The sequence below is a fragment of the Microtus oregoni genome, unplaced genomic scaffold (genome assembly GCF_018167655.1).
Source record: "Microtus oregoni isolate MIOR12 unplaced genomic scaffold, Mior012 000132F_ref0000261, whole genome shotgun sequence".
Classification (NCBI taxonomy): Eukaryota; Metazoa; Chordata; class Mammalia; order Rodentia; family Cricetidae; genus Microtus; species Microtus oregoni.
The window spans coordinates 1473121-1485806 of record NW_024544775.1 but is presented as its reverse complement, the minus strand read 5'-3'; the positions used below and the strand labels follow the sequence as shown (position 1 = coordinate 1485806).

The window sequence follows — 12686 nt, the reverse complement described above, 5'->3', positions numbered from 1 at the left end:
CAATTTTTGTAAGGCACTATTGTCTAAATAATACTTCTGAGGTATATCTTCCATCAATAAATGTCTGCCTGAAGATGTGTCCTACCTACCCTGTGACTAGAGACCTGTGTGAACTGTTCTGAGGAAAAAGCACAGACTCTGGGCAGAGCACCAGATCAGGGGTGACAACTGCAGAACACTGAAATATTAGCCTGCTGGCAGTGGTGGAGCACACCATTAATCCCAGCACTTGGGAGGCAGAGGCAGGCAAATCTCTGTGAGCCGATCTGGTCTACAGAGCTAGTTCCAGGACAGTTAGAGCTGTTACTCAAAGAAACTCTATCTCAAAAGATTTTACAATGAACCTGGTCTCCTCAAACTTACTACTCTGTTAAAAATTAAGAGATATTAGGGGGAAAGGACCAAAAAAAAAAAACATTTGTTTTGTGTTCAGACTCAATCCTAGAACTGAGTGGTAGTGGGCATACTTAATCCCAGCACTGCAGAGGCAGAGACAAGCAGATCTCTATGAATGAAAGAGCGGCCTAGTCTACAAATCCAGAAGCCGGCAAGGGCTACATAGTGAAAAAAAGCAAAGAACAAAAGAAAGAAATTTCTGCCGTCTGGTATCTCAGGACCTTTCTTTCTTAATTTGTTCTTATGTGCGCTGGTGTTTTGCCGGTGTGTGCGCTTATGTAAGGGGTCAGAAACTGTACATTCCAGACAGTTGCCACGTGGGTGCTGGGAATTGAAGCTGGGTCCTCTGGAAGAGCAACGGTGCTCTTCACCTCTGAGCCATCTCTCCAGGCCAGCTCAAGATCTTTAAAAGTCAGTTAGCCTGCTCAACACTCAGCCTAACGCTACCTTGTCCAGGATGGCCATGCTGTTTCTAGAACAGCACTATGTCCGTGTAAATAACGAACTGCCTTCAGGCATCAGATGCTGCACATGGTATCCCGGGCTGGATTCAATATCTTCTTTTCATCCTAGCAGTACATAGCAACCAGCAGGAAGTCTACATACACAGGGATCATATAGCGAAATTTTCCCTAGTCAGTTAAAAGAAAGTTCCACCCAGGGAATATAAAAATGAAGATCTCCATTTCCCTTCCAGGGTTAAAAAAAAAATGGTTACATTTCCTGGTACATAAAGAATATTCACAATATACAATCATTTCATTGAGAAAAAGAGCATGACTTTAAAATAGGAAAAGCTGAAATGGGTAATGCTTACTATAGTAGATATGCAAACTGTTCTGATTTGGTCATTGCATATGCATGTCAATATCACAGTGCATGAATATGGACAATTATTATACGCCAATTAAAAACAAAAAGAAGAGCACTAAGAAAACTGGAAAAGCCAGGTGTGGTAGCTCTAATCCCAACACCGGGGAGGCAGCCTATCTATGGGTCCCAGGCCAGCCAGGGCTACACAATGAGACCCTGTCTCAAAAAGGAAAATAAAACTAGAAACGGAAGAGAGAAAGGAGTGATTACTTTGACCACCAGATCAGAAGCCAGAACTTCCTTCGTCCCTTGGATTTGGGCCCCCGCGGCTCTGTAGAGATCGTCTGGGAACCTGGAAGCTTCGCCTGCTCCTGACTCCACCACGACGTTAAAGCCCTGCTTGACCAAGGCCTGAACACCGGCAGGAGACAAGGCTACTCGCTTCTCATTCTGGAAAATCTCCTTGGGGACCCCAACTGTCAGCTGCTTATATGGAATTCCTAGAAACAAACAAAGCCAAAGTTTAGAAAAAGCGGAAGAGGGGACATCAGTACAAGGAAATGGGAAGTCTGTTCATCAAAACACACCTTGCACAAGTTGTTACTGAAAATAACGATTCACAATCATGATCCATTTGCCTTTTTTTGAGAGTGATAAATTTTTGTACAAGCCATCCTGAATGCATGAGATATTTCATTTAATTGAATGCCTCTCTCTAAAGGCACAGGATAAGCTTGCTCTAGTCCTAAGAGAAAAATCCCTGAGTTGAGGAATCACACAGCATGCCTGCCTCCCTCTGCCCTGTGGGGTTACAGTCTTCCTCTCCTGACCTTTAGTAAAGACAGAAAGAAATTGTTGAAGAATAGCTCTACAACCGATCCTTTAGAAGCTACCATGTCTCAAGTCCCTTTCCTGGCAATTTGGCCAGAGGAAACTTCCATAGATTTCCAAGCGCTGGATCTTGAGACTCTAGCAGCAACTGATTAGGCAAGAGGCCAGCAACCAAGTCAAAGATAAACATCTACAAGCCAGGCATGAGAGAAGCCAAGCAGCCTCTGCCTATGACAAGACTTACAGAGGAATTATGGGCTCAGGACAGTCTATTGTTGGCCAGTGATTAACCTACTATGTTGGCTAGTTTTATGTCAACTTGACACAAGATAGAATGTTTGGGAAGAAAAATTGGAGAAAATGGCTCCGTAAGATTTGCCTGTGCACAAGGCTGCAGAGCATTTTCTTGATTAATGATTGATGTGGATGGGCCCAGCTCACTGGGGGCAGTACCACCCCTGAGCAGGTCGTCCTACATAGTATGAAAAGGCAGGCAGAGCAGCCAATAAGCAGCGTTCAACCATGACCTCTCTTGCTTCAGCTCCTGCCTCCAGGTCCTTACCCTGACTTCTCTCAGTAATGGAATGTGGCCTGAACGTTGTAAGCTGAAATAAACCCTTTCCTCCCCAAGCTGCTCTTGGATGTGGTGTTTTATCCCAGAAACCAAAAAGGAACTAAAGTTTCTACCCAATCATGCTCTCTCCTAGGGAGGTTTAAACAGAGAAGTTACAGAGAGAGACTAGGAGAGTGGATGTATGCTGGTTATTTGTCAATGCAGACATGAAACAAACATCAAAGAGAAGCCCAGGTAATACTGGCAGACATAGTAATCGTGACTATTTAAAGAATGACAAGCCATAACTGGGAAACCCAGAATGCATTCTACTTCTCCAAGATGGTGAGAGGTATCTTGGGCCGCCTTTTATCTGAAAATCCATCAAGTAAACCCTCAACACAAAATAGAAGCTGATTGTGATTCTGTTCCATACAGCCTAAAAGAAAGCATGTAATACAAACATCTTTGTGAAGAGTTCAGGGTAGCTTTACCTATAGGACATTTGTATCTTCTCATGCTCTAATCAATATGAAACCATTAACACTTTGGCAGGAAAGGGGTAAGACAGGATTTCTTTGTGTAACCCTGGCTGTCCTGGAACTCACCCTGTAAGCCAGGCTGGCTTCAAACTCACAGAAATCCTTCTGTCCCTGCCTCCTAAGTGCTGAGATTAAAGGCATGTGCCACCATGCCTGGTCAGTAACACATTTTTTAATAGTATGTTTCTATATAGACTTTACTATAGTTCAAAAATTCCATTCTTGCCACTAAATATATAATTAAAAACTGAATCAAACTATAAATAATACTCTTATAAGTAAGAATAACTTATTGAGACTTTTGACAGATTAAGGCACCCTGAAAATACCCGCATTTGAGCATAGTCTTATATTCCCATACTATTTATACTCTAATAATTTACAGTATAGTAGAGGCAGATAAATATGTATTTCCTACCTGAAAAGGGATAAGCATAGAAGGATGGCAAATATTTAGATCCATGTGTAAAATTAAGTCAAATATGTACTTCTCTGGAGTTTACTTCTCATCTGATCGCCTCAAATCTAAGCTCCACATTTGGAAAGCCAAGGTAGCTACTAAAGATAGCAGAGTTGAACTAGAAGTATTTAGGAGAGCGATGTGATGGTGTGCACCTCTAATTCAGCACTCCGAGGCAGAGGTAGGTAGACCTTTATGAGTTCAAGACCAGCTTGATCTACATAGCAAGTTCAAAACCAGCCAGGGCTACATAGTGAGAACCTGTCTCAAAAAAGAAAAAAATCGTACAAGAGCCAACCTGAAATGGCTTCCATTAGCAAATGTGGTAACTTGAGAATCAAAAGGAATTAATGGGGACTGGAAAGGTACACGGGCTGCTCTCCTAGATGACCAGGGTTCAGTACCCAACATCTACATGGTGGATCACAGCTGTCTATAACTCCAGTTCCAGGAGGTTTTCTTCTAGCCTCCCTAAGCACCAGAAACACATGTGTGCGTAGCTATACATGTCAGCGAAAACAACCATAAAATAAAAGGAAAATTCTTAAAGAATAATGGTGTGGTGCACTTCTAAAGGTATTATAATCCATGAGGTCACGTTGATTATCAAAAAAGTACTTAGAATTTTAAATGGTATTGCTCAACTTAGAATATACAAGGGATGGGCAGAATAACAGCTTCCCAAGAATATCCACATCCTGACCCCTACCACCCCTGAATACATTATCCATGACACAGGAGAATTATGATGCCAGATGAATTTAAGATTGCTGATCATTTGGCCTACAGCAGGAAGAATATTCTGGAGCGCTATGATGTAATCACAGAGTCCTTACATGTGGAGGAGGGAAGCCAAAGAGTCCTAGTCAAGGAATGATGAGAAGATGCCACACTGAGGGTATCAAGATGAGACAGGGCCACAGCCTGATCAACACAGGAGCTCCTCAGAAGCTGGAAGAGTATAGGAGACAGTTCTCCCCAACGGTTCCCAGGACGCGGGCAGAATCGCCAATATTTGGACAGAGGCCCAGTGACAACTCCTTTGGACTTTGTCTCCCAGAGGTTAAAAAGCCAGTAGGCTCATGATCATTTGTTACAGCAAGAATAGAAAATCAATACACAAGAGAACCAACTGATTGTTAGCAGAACTAATAAGGCATGGGAAGGAGCGTTTATTCATGGGGATGGCAAGAAACTGTGCTTCCTTTATCGAAAAATTCTAAATGATAAATAAAGAATGATGGAGTCTCACCATTTCTAAAGTCCTAATAAAATCACAAATTTAGCTAAGGACCATCAATCAAAGCATCTGAAAGTATCTGAAGGAAAGAAAGCTGATGGGAACTTCATATCAGACAGATCACAAGGACAGCACCTACACTGACCAAGGGGTCTTCCTGATGAAAAACAATAATATATAATACTACCAGTATTCTGTCAGAAATGTATCCTTAAGTTGACAGAGCCTCTGGGTCTAGTTAAATGTTACCAAAAAAATATGAGGAAAAGAAACCGACTCAGTCAAACCAATCAAGGGAACGCCATCTGTCAAATTTAGAGCACTGGGGATTCTACCGAATAAGAACGGCATTCTTCAACAAGTAAAGAGAAGAAAAGTAGCCGGGTGGTGGTGGCACACGCCTTTAATCCCAGCACTCGGGAGGCAGAGGCAGGCGGATCTCTGGGAGTTCGAGGCCAACCTGGTCTAGAAGAGCTAGTTCCAGGACAGGAACCAAAAAGCTACAGAGAAACCCTGTCTCGAAAATAAAAGAGAGAGAGAGAGAGAGAGAGAGAGAGAGAGAGAGAGAGAGAGAGAGAGAGAGAAGTAGGGAAGAGGGGCTGAAGATATAGCCAAATGGTCACGTGCCTGGCCAGCCTGTTTGAAGGCCTAGGTCTGATCTCCAGTAATGAAAAAGTCTCTTATATGTCAAAAAAAAAAAAGCCCTAAGAAAAACACCAAGCAAATGTAGCGCATGAACTCTGGACCATTCTTTGAACAAGCCTACTGCTAAAAATAGAAGCAGGGACTTTGTTGACTCCCAAGGGAGGCCTTACCTCCTCTGAGGAGTGGGTGGGAGGTGGGATGGGTGGAGGTGGGAGAGCCATGAAAAGGAGAGGGGAGGAACTGGGGCTAGTATTAAAATTAAAAATATTCTAAATAAGAAAAAATAGAAGCTAAGTACGGTGGCACACACCTTTAATCCAAGTACTAGAGAGGCAGAGCCAGAACAGCCTGGTCTACACAGAGTCCCAGGAGAGCCAGGATTACATTGAGAGATACCCTACCTCAAAAAGGGAAGGGTAAGAAAGAAAAGGAATACTGACTGGGATTACTTTTCATGCGTTTCCGTGTGGTAATTAAATTAATTTGTTGTTGTTGTTGCTGTTTTTCGAGACAGGGTTTCTCTGTAGCTTTGGAGCCTAGAATTAATATTTTATTATAGAAAAAGAATATTTTTTTAAATAGCTGGGAAAAAAATAAAATTTAAAAGTTAAACATTGTAATGCAGAGATTTTAATGTCTATAGATTTACTTACAAGGACAACCCTCATGTCCTGAACATGGTCATTTGCTTCTATCTTTTCAACTTTACCACTAGGTGATCTGGCTTTCCAGAGCAGACCAAAGATAAACTTGGGGAAAGGTACGATGCCAACAGTGATTTGTCACCCAAGAACATGGAAAGTGGCCATGAAATCCATTCAAGGAAACAGAGCTGCTCGGTGACTAGAAATCAGTCCAGCAAGTCTTAAGAGAGAGAAGAAATGTTCCTGCTGTTCTTTCACCTTCGGAACCAAATGCCATTTTTAGCAGGGCATAACGCCATCTGGAATAAAAACTAAATGTCTAAGTCTTCCTGACAAATGTCCACGTGCTTAGGGCTGGACAGTGAGTGACCCTGTGCCTGGATGGTCCTTGGGAAGGTGCTAAAAGAGGGGGGACTCCGCTGAGAAGGTGACCCCTTGAGTCTCTTCTCCTCCTGGCCTGTACCTAGAACAGAAGCAAGTGAGACTTCTCCTATCAAAGAAGACCTGACAGGCCAAGGGAAGCCTTCACTATCGTTCTGGAAGCGCTGAAAAGACAGCAGCGATTTTGAAGAAAGACGTTGCTTTTTACTAAATCAAGGAACATTATTGTAGAATCAGTTAATAGACTTCATCCCAGTACCTTGTAGGAACAAAGGAAGGCTGCCAGGAGAAACAGTTCTTACAAGAAAAAAGGCTCCCAAATACAACCAGCTAATCTTTTCTCTTCCTATTATTTTTATCTCTTCTGTTAACAGTGGCAGTCTGGAAATTCTATAAGTGGGAAATAAGAAGAAAAAAAATGCTCATTTTGTTTTGTTTATGACCATCACTCACAAATATAGGGTCATGAAATTTCATGAGTTTTCTTGCATGTATCACCAAGGGCTTGAAGCACAATGAGAAATAGATTTTTACCTGGCTTTCCGTGTGACTGACACCACAGTGCCCGATGAGTATGAAGTGCTCGCAAAAGGTCTTTCTTCCCAGGTAGACCCTTTCGGGGCCCCAAGTTGCTAAGGAAGGGACATGAGGCGCCAGTCGCTGCCCTTTTCAGCAGGTGTGCCATGCTGCTTTGTGCTCCCAGCTTTCCGAGCCCCTGATTCCTTGAAGGTGAATTACTAAAAGGGGAGAAAAGAAAATGTTTATATGCCAAGAAGAAAGCTGCCTTGTCATTTGAGCAGAAAAAAAAAAAAAACGTATAAGTTGTTCATCTAAAGGGTCTGCATCAGAACACGTGTATGTTGACATCAACAAAGAATTTGGTTGTCAAGTCTTTTACTTGTAGACAACAATTCAAAAGTTGTTTCAAATTCAGCATTTAAAATTTGAAATCTATGTTCTACTTAAAATTGGGATTATAATCTCAGCATCAAATTCCAGGCCTGAGTCACACAAGTGTGTGTGTGTGTGTGTGTGTGTGTGTGTGTGTGATGGAGAGTTTGTATATATGCACACCTAAAGAGCTAAGCCACATCTTACACCAAAGTTACCTTGTAAGTCAACATATTTTCCCAAAAGTTACATATAATCAAACTTATATTTGAATTTCCCTTAAATTATCTAAAAAAAAAAAACTGCCAGGCACTAATAATCATACAAAACACATCACCATCCTATCTACTGCAGTAAAATGCTTAACTCTTGCCAGTGGAATTCCTGATCCATGCCTACATGAACATGAGATTCATGTTTCCCACCCAAGAAAATAAATATGCACGGATAAGACTCAAAAGAAAAGAAAAAGTCCACAATATCTTTACTACCTCAGGCTGTACCTACAGATGTACATGTAGCTGTGGATTCTTTTGAAAAGGGTTCTCAACAGTGGCCACTTTTTTGTTTCACAGGTTTCTTATAATAAAGTTTATTGAACCAAAACGTGGCCACTTGTTTATTACCAATCCTAACAGCGCTAGCTGAAGTTTCTCTTGGTTGTACCTTCAGCCACCTTTGCCCTGTTTGGCAGATCCCAGGGCTCACACAGAAGGCATTCACCACGTGCCTCTCCATTTCCCTTTGCTTCGAGAATAAGAAGCAGAGGGTCTAAAGTCTATCAGTCAAACCTGGCTAACCTTACCCACTATGCTGATCCGTGCCATGGACTCTCACGGAGCCGAGCATCCAACCCAAGCCGGCTCTCGGCTCTATGCGCACTCTCCCACGCATCAGAGAAGTATTTAGCTTGTTTTACATTTCAGAGCTTTTACCACAACGTCCTAAATAAACGTCTTTAAAATACCGAGACGGAACCCTGGTGACAGAAATTATCAGTCCCAAGGTTGCTTATTAAGTCAATGCCCTTTAATTCAACAAATGTGGCCCAGGGACAGACTCTCAGAGGCCCTTTCTCCCATTCTCATCCTGTGTCATCCCATCTCCCTGCAACCACTGTCCTTGGTGCGTTGGCCTAACTTCCCCAGACTTCATCAGCAAATCAATGAAACTAGCCCTGCATTGCCCAAGTCTGCCACTTCCTGATTCTTTAACCTGAACTACTTCGTCCACTAACCAATAAAAATGGCAGTTTCCTAAGGTCCTTTTAACTCTAGAAAATCCATGATTATCTTGCCTACTTGGAAAATAATAATTTGGTATTGAACAGATTCCTAATGGGATACCTTTTTGGGGGGGGGAGGGTTTCAAGACAGGGCTTCTCTGTGTAATAATAGCCCTAGCTGTTCTAGAACTAGCTCTAGAGACCAGGATAGCCTCGAACTCACAGAGATCCACCTGTCTCTGCCTCCCGAGTGCTGAGATTAAAGGTGTGTGCCACCATTACCTAGCCAGGAACCCAATCTCTGAGGGGGGGGGAAAAACACTTTATTCAGGTCTTAAACATTTAAAGCAATGATCAGGAGGTTGTCTATTGGCAAGAAAAGTCCGCTACACTTGCCCTAATTTAAATACAGACAGTTCTGAAAGCGATTCAGAAAATATCTGAACCATCTTAGCATTGGCTAGGCCACGTTTACTCCAAAAGAGTCATATCTTCCCCTTTTCTTCACTTCAAAATTCTTGATTACCTGATCTTCCATGTATGTCTCACGCCTTGACTCAATATTGGCATAATTTTGCAACTCAAAGTTTAGGATAATAAAATACCTGCTTTCCTAAGGCATTCATGAAGCTTCCTAACGGAGGAAAACTGCCTCCCCAGTAGATGTGGGGGGAGGGTGTGTGTGTGCGTATTTGTGTGTGTGCATGTGTGTGTGTGTTTGTGTGCGTGTGTGTTTGCGTACATGCATGTGTGTGTGTGCGTTCATGTGTATGTGTGCATGTGTGCGTGTGTTTGTGTGCGTGTGTGTTTGCGTACATGCATGTGTGTGTGTGCGCGTTCATGTGTATGTGTGCATGTGTGCGTGTGTTTGCGTGCGTGCATGTGTGTGTACATGTGTGCGTGTGTGTTTGCGTGCATACATGTGTATGTGTATGTGCGTGCATGTGTGCGTGTGTGTGTGCGTGTGTGTGTTTGTGTGTGTGTGAGTGCATGTGTGCGTGTGTGTTTGCGTGCGTGCATGTGTGTGTACATGTGTGCAAGTGTCTTTGCGTGCATGAATGTGTATGTGCGTGCATGTGTGCGTGTGTGTGCAGGTGCCTGCGTGTGTGCCTGCGTGGTGCCGAGGACAGAACCCAGGACCTCACACTCTTTATGAAGGTACTCCTCCACTGAGCTACATCCTCAGCCTTCACCAAACAGATGTTAAAACCCTCTAGAGTCTAGGGCAAGCACCTGACCTAGCAAAAGAAGACAGCATCAAGAATACAAATATGAACTCTGGGTTGGAAGCCCCTTCTGCAATTTATTAGAGGTATGACCTTCTCGAATCACCCAGTTTCTCTCTACCTGATGTCCTCATTTTAAGTTCAGAACAATAGTAAAAACCTACCTCATAGAGTTGTGAGGATTAAAGCAAAATGCCCTGATCATAGGGTCGTGGAGAGGACTTAAAGAACCCAAGATCCTGATTGGCTGTTCCTCTCACTGTTATACTCCTTGGTCCAGTGCCTTGCACTAAACAGAGTAAGTCAACTAATATTTTTGACTGAGCACTTAAGTAACTAGGGCTGAGTATCCTGGAGCCATTTTGCAACAGATTTCTGAAACAAAAGTTTCCGAACTTTTTCCTTTGAAAAGAAAATTGTTTGTGTAGACTTGTAAAAAACTGATCCTATAAGCGAAGACAAACTACTTGCTGATACTAGAATAATTCTAAACTGTCCTTTCAATAAATAAAAAAGAAAGAAGATGGGTGGAACGGGGGTGGTGGCTCATAGTTGTAAATGCCATCACTGGGGAAGCGAAGGCAGAAGGATCAACTCAAGTTCAAAGCCAGCCTTGGGCTAGACATAGAGTTTTAAGCCAATCAAACCTACAGACTGAGATCGTCCTCGTCTCAAATTTAAAAAATATATTAAGAATACTAAGCTAAGAATGAAAAAATAACTGAAATTGGCCCAAACAATGGGGTGCAGTGGGCACATAGGCCCCATTCCTCTAGCCAGTTTCCTAATGACTGCACACCACCGCAGGACGAATAAAGGACACCTGCAAGCATAAACAAAGTCATGCTTTTAAAAGCTAGGCATACCAACAAGGACACAATACCCTACCCTGGCAGGCAGCATGACCTCGCCCAAAGCCACTGGTGCCATAGCCCCTGTCACAGGTGCTGCCCCTCCCTCAGCAACCAAACTGCCACCCGCTGGCACGTGCAACTGGCCGGCTATTTATAGCCTCCTGTGGAAGCCCATTGGCTCTGGCTACACAGTAGTCATTGTGCCTCTCAAGTTTGAACCAGCTCTGCCCAGGCCTGCACCCCCCACCCCACTCTCCTGCCTCGCCAGTCCAAGCTCCTCTCCTCAGTCTTGGAGAAACGGGCACCCACTACCACCTTTAAGCCCTGACCTACTCACACCTTTTCCTCTGTACACCCTGCGTGAACACTCTCGAGGTTCAAATACAACTTAGGGGAGTCCAGCTGCCATCCTTCTAAGTCCGCCACCCATCGAAAGTCCTCTACGACCTCTCTTCAGAACCCTCTTAGGGCCAAAACAAACAGGCACAACTTTTGCAGATCTTGCCTCCACCCCCACCTCAGGCTTCAAGATCTGCACCTGCACAGCTGTCACTTCGTTCCTTGTCCTCCACCGGGACCCTGTTCCTACATCCACCTTCCCATTGCCTTTCACGCCACTCTAACCAAATACGTGCACGTAAAAGGGCACCCCCAGGCACAGTATTCTCCGCTTGTCTCCTGCAGGAGCCTTTGCACCTCATTTGCTAGACACTGCCGACCCCGCCCCACTTCTGCTCACTGACAGGTCCCCCTCGCCGCAGGACCTTGGGGTTAGCGCTGGCTGCCCGCCTTCTCCTGCAGCCCCCAGGAGCCGCGGGGCCGGTTGGCTCACCCGGGCTGGCAGGCGGGACAGCTGGCGACCCTGGGCTGCTAGCAAACGCCACGCCGCCGCGCTGGCAGACCCGGGCTCGGCCCGCGGCGCTGCGCCTCCAACCCGGAAGAACAGCCCCAACCCTGAGGCTGCAGCGACGACCACGTGACATGGCACTGCCCCCACCCGGACCCGTGCCCCCTTTCCGCACCCACTCTCCACCTCCCACTGCCTCCTGCCAAGCCCGCTTCTCCGGATCGCCCTCCCGCTCTGCAAAGGAGACAGAGACTCCACCAAATGCACCCTTAGAGCGCAGCAGCCGGTAAGGGTCCTTCCTCTCCGGGTGACCGCTGACGCCCCTTTGTCTCAACCGGGGCCCCCGGCCCGCAGCTCCGCCTCCTTGCTCTTGCTCAGTCGGTCTCTGTCAATCAAACCTGGTGCCAAGCACTGCAATTCAAGTTTTTAGGAATTCTTTCCTCTTCTTCCCCTGGAGACTAAGTTACAAACTGTGATTTCCTCACCCGGGTCCCAGCAGAACAAATAAGCGGATCCTAAAACTTCTCTCTTGGTCCCGGACTTTCGGCTAGCTCTCTAGGAAAAAAAAAAAAAAAAAAAAATCCGAACTTCTGTAACTGGAGAGGACTTAAGAGGGAGGTAGCGGAGGGCGGGAATGGGGGCGTTGTTTTTCCCTTCTGGACGGGAGGTGGGGTTAAATTCCTCACAAGCGAAGTCAAGGCCTGAAAATGAACACACATGTTCGTATTTGGCTTGCAGCAGTGAAGCCAGCCAAAAGGAAACCCTGTGTCACTTGTTAACATAGGTAGTGACTGGAGTGTACCCGTAGTTGACTCTCTCCACGTTCCTAATTAAGAAAATTCAAAATATAATGACCTAGTCAGTAGTTAGTGATTAGGTTCTGTTACTTGTTCTGCAGGTGCATTCCTATTAAACTTATTCAACGCTGAATCGACAGGAAATGTCAGTCTGTGTGGTGTTTTGTTTTGTTTTTTAATTTAACGGAAATATTTAACAGGCAGAAGAAACAGGTATTTGGTATCTTTTATAAAAAAAATAACTGAACCCCAGAGACTATCTTGTATGTATGTATATAGTACAAAAGGGTCATTGAGCTAATGGAGTCCCCACTACAATCCAAAGTCAGCTTGTCCAGTGA

The 12686-nt window shown here is 44.4% G+C and overlaps 1 protein-coding gene across 4 annotated transcripts in view; it reads right to left on the bottom strand.

Moving 5' to 3' along the window:
• The window catches only part of Nnt (nicotinamide nucleotide transhydrogenase), a 92789-nt gene extending 80627 nt beyond the window's left edge, over nucleotides 1-12162 (bottom strand). Inside the window, exons 1-3 of one of the 4 annotated variants that reach the window (XM_041646381.1) lie at nucleotides 12034-12162; nucleotides 7040-7242; nucleotides 1480-1709 (exon numbers count right to left, since the gene is read on the bottom strand). In XM_041646381.1, coding sequence (XP_041502315.1) covers nucleotides 1480-1709; nucleotides 7040-7190 — 381 coding nt within the window. In that variant the 5' untranslated portion in view covers nucleotides 7191-7242; nucleotides 12034-12162. Of the gene's footprint in view, nucleotides 1-1479; nucleotides 1710-7039; nucleotides 7243-11465; nucleotides 11650-11815; nucleotides 11954-12033 lie in introns of those variants that run through there. The other 3 variants (XM_041646383.1, XM_041646382.1, XM_041646384.1) reach the window with 3 other exon arrangements.
• Nucleotides 12163-12686: the final 524 nt, after the last annotated feature.